The sequence below is a fragment of the Falco peregrinus genome, chromosome 4 (genome assembly GCF_023634155.1).
Source record: "Falco peregrinus isolate bFalPer1 chromosome 4, bFalPer1.pri, whole genome shotgun sequence".
In the NCBI taxonomy this organism is placed as follows: Eukaryota; Metazoa; Chordata; class Aves; order Falconiformes; family Falconidae; genus Falco; species Falco peregrinus.
In genome coordinates, this window is record NC_073724.1 from 97,567,841 (window position 1) to 97,582,596 (window position 14,756).

At 38.3% G+C, this 14,756-nt stretch overlaps 1 protein-coding gene across 4 annotated transcripts in view; it reads right to left on the reverse strand.

The window, feature by feature from the left end:
* Positions 1-14,756, reverse strand: part of FRY (FRY microtubule binding protein) — a 247,907-nt gene that overhangs the window by 29,175 nt on the left and 203,976 nt on the right. For all 4 annotated transcript variants that reach the window (XM_055802396.1, XM_027792033.2, XM_055802395.1 and 1 more), the window contains 7 exons: positions 14,024-14,121; positions 13,760-13,930; positions 7,864-8,004; positions 6,949-7,128; positions 5,683-5,844; positions 4,762-4,836; positions 3,551-3,721 (listed from right to left, as the gene is read on the reverse strand). In XM_055802396.1, coding sequence (XP_055658371.1) covers positions 3,551-3,721; positions 4,762-4,836; positions 5,683-5,844; positions 6,949-7,128; positions 7,864-8,004; positions 13,760-13,930; positions 14,024-14,121 — 998 coding nt within the window. The remainder of the gene's footprint in view (positions 1-3,550; positions 3,722-4,761; positions 4,837-5,682; positions 5,845-6,948; positions 7,129-7,863; positions 8,005-13,759; positions 13,931-14,023; positions 14,122-14,756) is intronic.

The following is a 14,756-nucleotide window of genomic DNA, read 5'->3' on the forward strand; positions in this document are numbered from 1 at the left end:
ATACCCATAGCGTTTGGGTTAACTTAAGCTTGCTACAGGGCCACCCAGAATCATACTGAATTTAAACAAGAGGTCAACACATGTCTATGAGGATGGGGTTGTTTCTGTAGTCTCTTAAGCAATCTTTCTTTCACAGTTAACAAGGAGGGAAGGTATATTCAAGAACTTGTTCATTTTTATCTACAGTGGGAGCAAAGCTATCTCCTATCTGAAAAGCCACCAGTAACAAACATCAATTCAAAAGAAAACAGTCACATATTACAAATGTGTCTGGCCAGCAGTGAGCAGGTATGGCTTCCCACAATCCCCACCCTCTGGCAAAGGAGCCAACGTGTGCCTGCAGCCACTTTAAACATTAGGACAACCCAGAGGAAGGAGAGACACAGAAAGGGCAGTAAAAAGGGAAGTAACCTTGTGTGTGGGAGAGCAGTGTAGCTCCTCCACAGAAGTGGTAAGAATCATGCAAAGCTTCTTTCACACAAGTTTTTATCCTGACTGTATTGACAAGGTATGCCAAGTTAATGGAGTCGCACAGGTATGGTAGGTATAGGCAAAGGTACTGTTGAACTGCATAGTAAGGCACTGTTTCCATGTGGTTGTATCTTTTAGACCACACACATTTTGAGACAAAGATTTTTTTGAGGCTGTGTTTGCATAATAACTGATGTACAAACTGTCAGAAACAAATATGCAAAATACTGTTGTTGCTGATTTTTGTATCACTTGTACAACTCACTATGACTCTCTATCATTTCAGTTCTCTCTATCCATCGATTATCTGCAAGTTTAGGTCCCAAACTGGCAATGACTGATGCACCTTTTCAGTTTTCTTTACATAGTAAATGAGTACAGCAAATTTAGGAGTTTACAGCTGAATTACATTAAGCTGTGTGAATTAATTAATTTATTCCATTTAATTCAGGCTGGTAGGCAATGATCTAAACTTTCTGAAGAGGTGTCAGGTATCAGCTTTAGCAAGGTGCTAACAGAAGCCAATATACCACATCTGAAAGCTGGAAATTACATATAATTTTCCCATGGAAACAAATGGACCAAATTTACCATATTATAAACAATAAAGTTTTCTTTCGTTTCTATGTATTATTCATGCACAAAGATACTAAAAGCAGAAATGGCTCAATCTGAAAAAAGTTGATGCTAGAATTAAGATATTGTACAATTTGTGAAGACTGTTGCACGTCAGAGACAAACTTAAAATGAAGCAGAATTTTTGAAAAAGACCTTAAAAATATTTCTAATACAAGACAAAAAATGAAGCACCTGTCAGAAGTGCAAGCACACACATACCCACCCACCTATGCACACACTGAAGAGGGGGAGGGCAACAACGAAACTACAATGTTATTCTAGAATACAAATTTGCAAGAAGACATAAATGCTGGCACATCTGAGTTCAAGTAGCATTCTTACCTGAAGTTCCTGGGTAGCAGATATAACAGACAGAAAAACAAATAGAAAGAATCTATGTAAAATTACTGCATTAATAAATAATGACATCACAGACAAACATTTGCCTACAATTGTAACTAAAATTATCACAGAAACTTCAACTCTTCAGCCTATCTTTTAAGTCTAAAAATAACCATTACTTGCTTTCACATCTTCATGAAATTTCAAACAAGTACATCTTGTGGTCTGGGGATGATACAAGCATTGCTGGCCTGTTTAAACCATAAGGTTGTTTTTGAAAGACTGTGCCCTTGCGGGCTTAAATTTTCTAACATTGTTTTATTAATATTTATGAATATATCAAATGCAGACCTGATGTAAATGATACAGTTAAAACTCACTTGTTAGAGAATATAGAGTATACCTAGTCTGGTGTACTAGGTTTGAATTTGGCTAAAGTATCTATTTGTAACAGTAGTAGTAAGTCAGTCTGGACTAAACCTTGGAATGCAATGTCTCAGATCCACAGCAATGTAAAAACTGTATTAAGTAAAAGACTACATTTTTCATTGTGCTTCACATAAAACTAGACAAACTTAGCATCTGTTCCACAACCAACTTATGACAATTAGTATATCAATTAATTTGGGCCTCAGTCTTGGCATTAGCCACATATATAAAACATATCTTTACAGGGTCACAGTACATGAAGGTAAACTCATGTTGATAGGAATTGTTCTGCACATTTATATGTAATCTGTATATGGTTTTAACTGGTGAAGAGAAAGAAGAAACTCTTGAGTTTCACTGGACAGAAAAATATCATGTGATATTTAGTCAAAACTGCAGTCCTAAGTCCTTGTAATATCTTGAAAACACTGAAGACACAAAAATTATTGCAGCTGGTATACTTTTTGACAAACAACCTGGCATTGCTGTTTAATCATTTATCAGTTTGCAAAATTAAAGCTCCTTTATAGTATCTGGCTAATGTATTTTCAACCATTGATGCAAACTGATTTTTTGTTGTTGTTTTTTTTTTTTTTTTTAGCAAAGTCATGAGCAGCTGTGAGCCAAAATTACTGTATTTTGACACAGAGATTCCTGATGTGGAAAATAAGGACTCTGCAACATCTCTTTCCACTCCTTCCTTTCTCTTCATTGGAAAAAAAAAATAAAATTCAGATGTGTGTGAGTTCACACCTGAGGGGTCTGTTTACCTTAAATTATTTTATTGCTGTAATTCAACCAGGGAGAAAACTGATTATTTCTCTTTGTACACGTGTTCTCAGGGCTAAGAGTAATGCCTGAGAGAATTCATGTTAAAGTCTAGTTCAGATTATGACAAGACAATTTATTAAACTGTTAAGTTTGCTGAACATCTGAACCTTCAGTACTTCAAAAGAGCTAACAGTTTCTGAACTTTTAAATAGCAACAGAATTGTTAGACTTGTTTGGCAATGGATATTCATTTTTGGCCTTTCCCACTCAAATAGAAAGAAACACTTGATATAAGCAAGGTTAAAGGGTGTAGCCACCACAAATTCAGCAGTTCGGGAGTTTCAGCTCAAGGTGAGCTGACAGGCTTCACCTGCCAAGACCTGATCTGGGCCCTCAGGGTTCTGTTTAGCTCCTGCATGAAATTATGAAATCACAGACACCTAAGCAGAATGGAAGGTACATCTCTCTGAGCGTTAGTGATTTCATCAGCAGTCGCAGGACTAACAACAGCATGAAGGCCTGAATTCATGTTTTGGAGGGTTACTCATGAACTAACAGACTTGCAATGATTTCATTTTATCGGTTTTCAATCAGCAAATATATATTTGTTAACAATTTAGAACTTTAAAAAATGTATTTAAAATAATTCACTGAAAAGGTACTAGAACAGAGGCTTTATCTTCCAGTAACAGTTTTGCAGAATTTCCTAAAGCAGATCCAGAAAGGAAGGGTGTGGTAGCCTCTTACTGTTATGCTACTGAAATAAACACTAAGTGAACATAATAAATAATCTGAACTCAGAGCTAAGCTTATAGTTATACAGTTAAAGTTTTAAGTTACAAGAAGAGTATGGTGTTTAGTAGAAAGAATATCAAAGTGGTTTTAATAAAAAAGCTGTTTCAGAGAAAATATACTGTACCTCCCCATCTTCCAGCTCAACATCTAGGAAATCAAAGTCCCTAAAGACTCTGAATTGTTGTTCACTGTTTGAATCATCCATGTTCTCCTGCTCCCTTGTTCCGTCTTCTGAAGACACCAAGCTCGTCTGATGCTCAATCAGATCCAAATCACCACAGGAAGAAAAAATTACCTACAATTCAAAGGATTCCTCTTGTAACAAACTGTTCCCTCTGGTTGTTTCTTCCTAAAAGCTGTAATTGGTTATTCAGAAGACTGTATTTCCAGTACACACCTAATTCCTTCACTGAGTATTTTTAGAACACTTTATTATTTATGTTGGACAGGTGCCTTCAGATTAAACTCATACAAAGAAACAACTTCATATTGCAGGAACACGTCCAAGAATATTACAGCTACCTCCTAATGGCTGCAGATTGAAGTTTCCTGGATTGTTTGTATACATTTATAGGAACAAAATTCAGGGAACTTAGCAGAGAAAATGCTGTCAGGGGATGAGATAGTAAATTAATAAAAAAATTCTCTAGTTAAAAATGTTAAAAAATATGTCAAGATTAGAAATTACAACAAGCTATACTTTTTCCTTTCCTATAAAAAATAATTGTATCTGCAATTTAGTTGCAAAAATTAAATGGTCCCTGTCTTGCAGAAAAAAAAAGGACCTGTCCACCATAACACAAGTGACATACAACATATTCAAAAACATTCAGAGATTCTCCTTTCTCTATAGACAGTATTTAATAACTATTTTAAGAGCTTCCTACCCTGGATAATCTATTGCCCGTTTCCTGGAACCAGATAGTATTAATTTTTAAAAAGTAACATTAGGACTATTATCTAATAGAAAAAATCAGACACCCTCAGTTTTATTTCTGTAATTTAAGTTTTTACTTTATAAAGGCTCTAGATTGGTAATGCCAGAGGTCATTACTCTCTACCCACTGAGATGGCATAAGTAAAACTTACAGTAGCTTCACAGATCTCTCACAGCAAAACCATACGTAGCTCTGTAAGTAAATTGTCTTTGAGAGGGCCATTCACTCACTGGTCTATACGCTGAGAAATGCAGCGTGGGCCAGTACAAATGACAATGATAGTAATGTGACATGAAACTATGCAAATCAGGTCAGCAACTCTGGGAAACAAAAGTTCTTCACTTTTAAAGTTTAGGACACAATGAAACAAAGAAATGGTCAATACAAGGCTACTTACTGAAGGGTTTTTACTCAGCCCAACTTCCTGACCACATAAAGAAAGGACATGCACCAGCTTTTCCTTTGTTCTTTTCTAGAAGACAAGATGTTTCTCAAGTGAACATTTTTCTAACCACCCATTCTCCCAGTGGCTGGAAATATACATTAATAATTTTTAATCAGGAGGAACCAACCAAAGAATTAGTCATTAAGTGCCCAAAGGGTTGCTTTCAGAGCAACTACATGTACAAGGAAACATAAAAATGTTGTTAGTGATTTTGGTGCTTATTATTTTTAAATTAGCCTATTAATTCTATTAAGCATAATAAGGAAACATTGTGTTTGTGCATCACTTCAAAAGGACTATGCAGAAACTTAAAATTAAGCACATGCCTAATTATTTTTTGCAGAATTGTGCCTGAGGCACTGCTATAAAATCTGCTATATTTAAAAAAAAAAAGCAATAAATACATCTATTTTGCAGATTTTATTTTAACTGGCAGATGATCAAAATCAATAAAGGATTACTTTGATTAAACATCACTTTTAGGAAAATTGTTCCAAGGAATTCCTTTTACCTGATTTCCCATGAAATCAGCACTTAAAAGATGCAAATGCTGTCTGCTCTCCTTGCTAGTATCTGAACTCACCTGTCATTCTCAGCTAAATCTGACCTAGCCTTAGACGTCTTAAAGAGAAGCATTTCCTGCAGGTTGAAAGAAAAACACTGGCAGGACAGAAGACAGACATAACTCAGTCCATTTCCAAGTCCAAGAAATACATTCAGCACACACAGTCAGATGCTGTGCTGCCACCACCCCAGCCAGCCAGGAGCACTGCATAGGGTACATAGGGCACAAGCATTTAAGAACCTGTGTGCATTAATTCAGCTGCTCTGTGTGCAACTTCTTAGTGAGTAGTGGGCTAATTAAAAGTTTACCTGAGAGTACTGGGGTCTCTTCCAGCTCACAGGAACAAGGACATTGGAGTTAGATCCTGATGAGGTTGAAGAAGTGCTTCGGGTGACAGCCATTGCTCTGGGTTTACCATCTCGTGCAGAAGAACTCTGCAGCTCATCATACCGTCTCCCAATGATTGGAGTCTTAAAGAGAGAGAAATTCACTAGTATTATGCTCTAGGATGAACTTATACTGGGCCATATTGCTTCCGTTGCAAGAAAAGATTACTCAGGAAGAACATATACAGGGGTAAAACAAAGAGTGCATGGAATTCCACGTCACTTTGTATGTATGTTTATTTTCCACTGTGAACGTCTGAGTAACAACTGTCACACTTAGTAGCTGGTGCTTATGTTCATGAATAGCTAATACTCAAAGCAACTGTCAAACTAGTTTCTAACATAAGAATCAGCATAACCCCCAGAAAGCTTATGAAATTTATTTCAAATCCACATTTCTTGCAAATGTTTTTTAATGGGTTCTTCCTAAAAGTGCTGAACACTCTGGCCCTCTTCCAACAAACATTAAAATGCTTTCTTGGATTGATGGTAGCATGCTCAGCATTTTCTAGAACTATACCTACATGAAACAGCAAGAAGAAACCCTTTATACAAATAGTACAAGACAGCTTTTTTACGCTCATATTTCCTTCTAACCTCAAAGTCTCACTATTATCTATATCAAATAGTCTACAATGCTGCAAATAGTCCTGCAGGTTTGTAACTATAAATAGGGTTGCCCATTAAAGTCAAGAGGACCATTCAGTTCTGTAAGGGCAAAGGGTATACAGGGTTTGCAGGACAAAGACTGCTGTAAAAGAGTTCAGTCAGAAGTCAGGCAGTACTCCCTTAAAGGACACACTTCCGTGTTGAACAGTTATAGAGAACATTGGCAACCAAGTATAAAATGCTTGGAGGGGCATTCTATACATACAGTATACTTAGACATTACAGTTGGCATAACTGCAGCACAGCTTTCCCACCAGATAATTTTAAATACAACTAGTAATTCCTTCACAAAAAAACCCCAAAAACCAAAAAACCAAAACTAGTAAAAATCCAGAAAGAGCCCTCCAGCATGGGTCATAAAATATGCCACTGTGAACTGAAAAAAATTTAAGAGACTTTCAATTTGGTAATTTTCCCTTCTTTCCTAATTTTTCAGCTTTCATAAGTAGCTGCAACACATGTTTTAGGATTATCAAATAACAGAATTAAGGTGTTAATTAGCAGAATTACAAATAGTACCTCTGAAATATCAAAATGAAACTCTAAAGTCTTCCCTGGTAGCTCCTTGGAGGCACTGTTCCACACTCGATGTATTTCCATTTTTGAAAGATCGCTGTGTTGATAGGATGGTAAAACCAAACTGGCAGAACGAGAAACTACCAACTTCAGGATATTCAAGGCTTCTCTCCAGTGAATGCTCTAGAAATAGGTACATTTAATCAACAAACAGATTCACACACATTCAAGATTATTTACAGTCCTATTTTCTTGCCACATAATAAAAATGTGTAATTGGAGTATTATTATCTTTCTCTCTCTTGGCCAGTGACAATGTGCATACTTGCAGAATAATTTCAACAGCAGAGACCAAGACTTGCCTAAGATGCCATTGTCAGGAAACTGGCCTACAACCTGGGAGACCTGAGTGCAAGGCCAGCTTGGCAAACGATTTAAAATCTCCTAGGCGAATGCCTCAATCAGTATGAGCAAGTATACAGGCCATTGCAGAAACCCCATTTAGCAGCAAAGCTGACTTGACACAGGCTCTTTACAGCTGTGAACTTTTCATAGAAATAAGTATTTTCCACTTGCCAAGAATTAGGCCCAGAAGTCTCTGATGGGAAGTGCTTGTGCCACATCTCCCTCACACTAATAATTAAAAAGAGTGGACAGTCAGGCTCTGCTGGTATTAAGCTTGCTCCTGATGTAGTGTAGCTGCAGCCTAACCCTTCCCACACAGTGAGTGCACAACTAGCCGTCTCACCTGGGGCCATGCGGTCTATCAGGCACCAAGATGTTCATAAACTAGATACCACACTGGACAGCTGCAGTCCCCCCTGCTAATCTGATCTTAAACTCTTACAAAGAAAATCAACTTACGATAGTAAATACTGAGAAGTTCCTATATTAATATAAAGAAGATATGGTATTTACCTGTACATATTTTTCAATGGTTTTTAGCACTTCCATGTTGAACTGTTTCACAGGAATAGCTGACAGATCCATGTAACTAAGAAGGCTGTAGATCATCTGTAAGAGGGACTGTTGCATACTAGGAAGGCCCTTTTCTAGTAGCTGTAAAAAAAAAAAAAAGAAAATAAATTTCAAGACATTTCTTCTTATGGAAAAAGCTACTAGTTTCATGAATACCATTTGCACTGTCAATCTCTCTTCACTTACTGATTTTGCAATGCCATTTACAATAATTTTACAAGTGATGATGATACAAGTGTGAAATAAAAAAGAGCTTTAAGTTGAGAGCCAAATGCTAGCCTGTTTTGATAATGAAACATACATTTTATATATGCCTGCCCTAACTTATCCAGAAAACACATTCAGCAGTTGAGTCAACTGGTAGGTTAAATTTATACTGTAACTGGGGAAACACATCCAATCAAAACAGGGGAGTACCTTTTATGTCTACCTTTGCGGAAAGTCAGTGAGAAAAAAGAAAACAGAATTACTGAAGAGACAAAATTACTACTATTCAGACATCAATATATATTTATACAAGTATACTTGACTGCCAGTGCTCACAGGTTGTAACTGCCGAGGAAACATTTTCTATTAAGGAGGAGATGGAGTCCCTGGGCTCACTTACTGTAGAGGGCAATACAAAGAAGGGCTTGATCTAAATCCCAGATTTTCAGAACACCTGAGTATAGATCCCAGAATGCCACAATGAACCTTGGAAATGCAACTGTGCAAATATATATACATGAGAATTACTCAGGAGGCATACAGACAGCCATGCTATGTTTGCACATGTGTGAAATATCTCAGCTGAAAATTTCCTGAAAGGTAGCACTTTTTTCATTGGTGACAGGTACTGTCCCACCCCACAAATTTCAGAGGCAATCAAATGTTACTGCTGGAAGTCACCAGAGGCTCAAGACTAGGCTCTGTCCTTCTATTCAGGCCAACAAAAAAGTTCTTCTAATGTTGGTTACTAGAGATACTAGGATATAGAAAACAATGACTTGTAAAAACTCTAGCCTGCTTCATGTCTTCCATCAGAAGAAAATTTCAGCTGTTATCCAAGTGGAGTCTTGTAATTTCTTAGATGTCCTCACTGGCCTGAATGACAAGGCTCCTCTTGTTATTGAATAAGAACACTTCACACCAGCCAAACCAGAATGATCAGGCAGGACACACACCTATCTCACCCTGCTAAGTATCTTCTGATTTCTTTCATCATTAAAAAAGAGTAGTAATTAGTGATTCATAAAACAAAGGCAAATTCCATTAACAGCAAACAGATGGAACTCACTGTGCTTTATCTATTCCTCTACAAAAAGACAGCAAGAATTTTAAATTAAAGGTACTACTTGGTAACCCGCTTCAGCCCATGTGTACCTTTACTGACAGATAAAATGCGCTTAGCAATTCTTAGAAACAGCGTTATAGACTTTTTCTTGTCTTCCATTAGGACTTTGCAATAGAAGGTTTGATTCCCTCCTTGTAAATAGTTCATATGATCAGCACATCAGCTGGTATACCGTTTCAGTGTAGGAATAAAGGATTAGAAGAAACTATCTGGATGAAAGAAGTATTTTTGTTCTCTGACAGAGGCTATGCATCAGATAACCACTTTTGCGACAGGAAAAGGAATTCCTGGGAAATAATGGGAATTTTGTCTCTATTGCTGATTAGAAAGCTGTTCTAGGAACTTTATCTCTGAATGCTTCTAGTTTCCATTCTAGTTTGTATAAATATGTTGTCAACAGAATCCTTTGATTTAAACAGCTCTTGGCCATTGAACTCTAAAACATTTGTGGACTGTGCCAGTTCTCACTTGCTTAGATGAGTGTATGTGGTGGTTGATTGTCCAAGCATGTTCTTAAATACATTATGAACTTGTAACAAGAAAGAGTATTTCATGTTGGATGGAGTTGGGGTAACATATCATTTGGATCAGAGTTTCAGCACAAAGAGTTTCCACTATATTTATAAGAAGAAATCATTACTGTTCTCCATTGTCTCTTTTTTTTTTTTACTCTGGTCCATACAAGCCATTTTGAAGAATTGTGGTTTCCTCTCTTGTTAGCATGTGGTAACTATCTGGGTCTTATCTGGGTTTAGGGATCCACACTCTGTTAGCAACATCTGTCCCTTCCTGAAGCAGCACCTAACTAGGTGGAGAGCAGAGCCTGCTTCTTCAAGCGCTGCCTGGGGCTGGCTGCTGCTGGTTGGTGCAGCTGCTGGGGTGCTACCGTAGGAGACAGTTCCCTTTGCCCCTCCAAATCTGGCAGCAGGTGAGAAGAGATAGCTCTTAGACTATGTTGGTCAGTCAAACAAAGGCTTTCTGTGTCCACTAGGGAAAGAAATACAGCATTTCACAAGCCATTAGTGGGATAATGCATGATCTAAGACATGTTTCCTCTTGCAATACAGATGCTTTAATCTCTAGCGATTCCTTGGTTTTGAACAAGTTATGAATGCTCATCCTTTTATCACAAGCAATCCTCTATCTAACAGGGAGGAGGAGGAAACATCTGCCATGAGCACATTACTATGCACTATGTGGTTTCTTGTCCCTTCTGTCCTAATAACATTAGCTATTTAAGTCCAAGCATCACCCTAGACTTAATGAATCACTGATATCACTTAATGAATTAAAATCACTTAATGAATCACATGAATAACATGTGACCCACGTCAGTTCAGATATACTCCTAGAATGACTGTGCTCTCATGGTACAAGGTTGATTTTTAAAAATTAATATGTGAGAATGTAACATAAAATCAAAGTAAGTTTTTCAGTAATGTGTTTGTATGCTGGGTTTGGTAGTGCAGTTCAAAGTTCTACTGCACTATTAAATAATGATTTTTTCTCATCTGGAGACTGAGTTCCCCAAGTATTTTTCTAGAAGAAATGATCATTTTTCATGGATGAAGCTGTAATATGTAAAACTGAGTAAGGAGGACTGCTTGTCACTATACGGTTTGGATAAGAACCTAGTTGTAACATCTTATCTTGTGCCAGAATCATACCCCTATGTAGAAGAATGGCTGCAGAAGCATGGCCTTAGAATCTCTGAAGATCTGCACAGTCCAGGCCTGGTATTAGAATAGGCCTGTAATCAGAACTGTACTGAGGTTGCTGTGCTGAAGTTAACAAGAAAGGTAGCCTTGAGCTATTCTTGAATCCTGAGACCAAGTAATTATGTTGTGCCAACAGGCCGTGGCTGTAACAAGCTACAGCTGCTGGGAAAGCAGGTGCAGGGCCAAGAAAGATAGGGACCGGTATGGGAATATAGGGAGTAACAAACTACAAGGCTGAAGCACAGCAACACAATTAGCTACATGGATAGAATGCTTATTTTAGTCATGATAATTAGGGGTGTGAGAACCGCGCGTGTTTAGAGACTACTAGCCAATTATATTTCTGCTTTACGAATATGCATGTGTATCAGTTCTATATAAGTAGTGTTAGAAACTAATAAAGTTGAGCAAGATGCATAACTCATATTGAGCGTCTCCTTGACTCTGGCGAACCCTTCTTCCAACACCCCTAGCTGACAAGCAATTACCTGTCATCAAATAGGTTAAATGCAATTTTTTGTGTGAATGGCAATAACTGAAGCTTTTACCTTCTGCTGAGAGCATTTGTTCTCCTAGTCTTAATTTGTGGTAGAAAGTCCCCTTCCAAAGGTATGCCTGTATGTTCGGAGGGGTCACTATTGCAACACAGATTTCCTTTGTTATTCTTAAACACTGCATGTCTCACAATTACCCTCAGGCCCAAGCACTGGGGACTGAGCTAGGATTATTAAAACCTGAGGTTCTGTAACCAATGGCTGCAGCATTCAACTGCAGATTGCCCAGTGGTGCTGTTTGTTTAACCCGTTTGGCTTTACCTATTGACAGTATCTCCCACAGCTGGTTTATAGAAGACAGGAGCACAGTGCTTATCTTGGTCCGGGGATTAACTAAGAAGAAAGGGGGAAACATTCTGAATGCTGGAAAAATCTCTTCCATGGCCTCAGCAGGCTGAAGAACATGGTTTCTTGTCTCTTGCTCCTCCTCCAGACTGGCAGCTACCCTATGCCCATACAAATATTCCCCAGGCATGACTCAACAGAGCTACAGTCAATGTAAATTCAGAGAAAGGAAGCTGCGTTTACTACTCTGTCATCCTGTGATGATGGTGCTATGTGAGGAACATGCCTTAACTATGATCAAAAACCTGCTTGACTTGCCGTTAATATAGTAGCATTGTGCCAATCTACAGCACAGGGGGAAGTGCAAAGAAAGAGTGTCCAGATGCACATCTAAACCCATTCACGTGCAATAGCCTTCATGGAGGTGCTGCAGCACTAGTAACTACACAGAGCACCAAAGGGAAAACAGAGGGAGGGGCAAATACTTTCCAAAGGCTGGGAAAGCAAAGCAGAAAGAGTTAAACCTCAATTTCTACAGTATTTGGTTATCAGGAGAGGGCTCTGGAGGATTTAGAGTTCTTCAGAGAGGAGTTAATAGTTCTTCAGAGTCTTTGAGATTGAAAACAGACTGAAAAACCTCAAGGTCCTGTTTTAATTTCCTATAGGAGAGTCATGGCTTTCACCATCATTTAAGATCTGATACGATTGTTTACTTAGAGCCTACATGTGCAAACAAGGTGATGAATTGCAGGTTGAGGTAGCAGGGCCAAGACAAAGCAAATGTGGGAGCCTGAGCAAGTGTGAGAGCAGTCTGGCTTCTCAGGCTTTTGCAAATCTGTGGATAGCCAGTACTGGAGATGCCTACTGAGTTTTTGTAGATCTTTTGGCAGAGGGGAGAATGAATTTGCTCCAAAAAACAAAGCTGCTTTAAAGAAGCTGGTGAATTTATGCAGTGAGGTGGGTGTTGGTCTCTCTTCTGAAGCAGCAAGTGATAGGATGAGACTAAATGGCCTCAAGTTGCACCAGGGGAGGTTTAGACTGGATATTAGGAAAAATGTCTTTGCTGAAAGGGTGGTCAAGCACTGGAACAGACTGCCCAGGGAAATCGTTAAGTCACTGTCCCTGAAGTTATTTAAAAGATGTGTAGGTGCGGTACTTAGGGACATGGTTTAGTGGTGGACTTGGCAGTGTTAGGTTTACTCAATGATCTTGAAAGTCCTTTCCAACCTAAATGATTCCATGAGCACAGACCTGTCATCTCCCTGGATGAGAGGGGAGACTGACCGCATCTCACTACAGCAGGGAAACGGAGGGATAAATCTGACAACTCTGCAAGAAAATGGTGATCTGATACTGATCTGGCACAAGAGGCAGAAGATAGGTGACCTTAAGCTAAAGAGCAGAACTGAGTCTTGGATCCCCAGTAACAACACTGCATCAGCTCTATACTCCATGTGTGAGAAATGTTAGGAGTAAGCCATGGGCACAGGGGAAAACCTGGGCAGCAAGATGACCCCATTCAGTGTTAGAGGAATGCATACAAATTCGTATCAAGAACCAGATCCTTATATATATATAAATATATATATGACAATATCTTATTTATGCTGCAAAACCCATCCTGGAATTAATCCTCTTATTTTCCTGAGTGGGTTCTAAATAAATGCTGTCTAGTTTCTGTTTCACAGTGGAAAATCTAACTGGTTGACGAGTGAAGCTGCTTTAAGATGTATCCACTCTGCAGACCTTTGCTGGCTTTTGTTTTAGTGTTCAATATCGATTTCTTATAGTAGTTCCCTTCCTTTCTGCTAGTTTCTGCTTTTTATTCCTTAATGCTTATAAATAACAGCTACAGAAAGCCCCCAGTAGTCTGCAGACAGACTTCAGTTCTTTGGGTTGTTAGGCAACAGAAGATATAAAAGAGTAAAAAGTTTTTGAAAACTTACCTCAGCCAAGTATGTAACCATACTCAAAGTAATATCAGCAAATGCTTCATGCAGGTAACGGCAAACCACATTTACCCAGGTAGCACAGTCCCTTGTATAGCTGTGTGTTTTATAAAGGGTCATGACATGTGCAAGATTTGATAGCTTGGGGTTCTTCTCCTCCAAACAAACCTAATTAAATATAAATGTCAAAACACATTAAGAACAAAGCAACTGCATTTAGAGGGTCTGAGGATGTACAAAACAGGGAAATAACTTTGATACCTGAGCAATCCTTTCAGCTATATCTTTACAAAACTGGTTTGGGCTGTCAAAATGCTGAATTAAATGGGGCAGGAGACACAACACATTCAGTGGAAATCCTAGAATGGGAAAATACAGAACAAAAGGTATATTTTGGAGAGCAAGAGCTACAATGATCTTTAAGTTGGTGTTTCATGGGATGTCATGGTTTCAATACTGTATTAGCCGTAAACTCACACAGCGTCTGTCAGGTTGGCCACACCACTGGCCATGCCACATTTGTCTTAAAGGTGCCTTAATTTGAAAATCCAGTATATCATTTAGGCAAAAGTACTGTTATAAACATGAACCTATTTCTGCAAACACTACTGCACAAACAGGTATTTACAGGATAAAATATCTCTCAAAAGTATATACTTTATTCCTGTTAGTATGCGTATCTTTTCCACTTAACTGGCTTATTGACAGTCTTAACTGGTGGCATTTTCATTACTGCTGCTAAAACATGAAAAGAAAATCAGTGAGTATTGATAAATGAACAATTGTTTTGGTCAGGCTGCCAAGCGCAGCTTCCATTTTTTTATCCTGTTCAGGTTAATAATAATAACAACAAATCAAAATTCAGATATAACTGGTCAGATGAGACTACTCATACGTGTGCTTTTGAAGCTAGGAGATGACTCCTACACCAAGTGCCAGCCACTGCCATTAGCGTTAAGGGCTACCAATCCATAGCTCAAGGTTGTTGATGAAC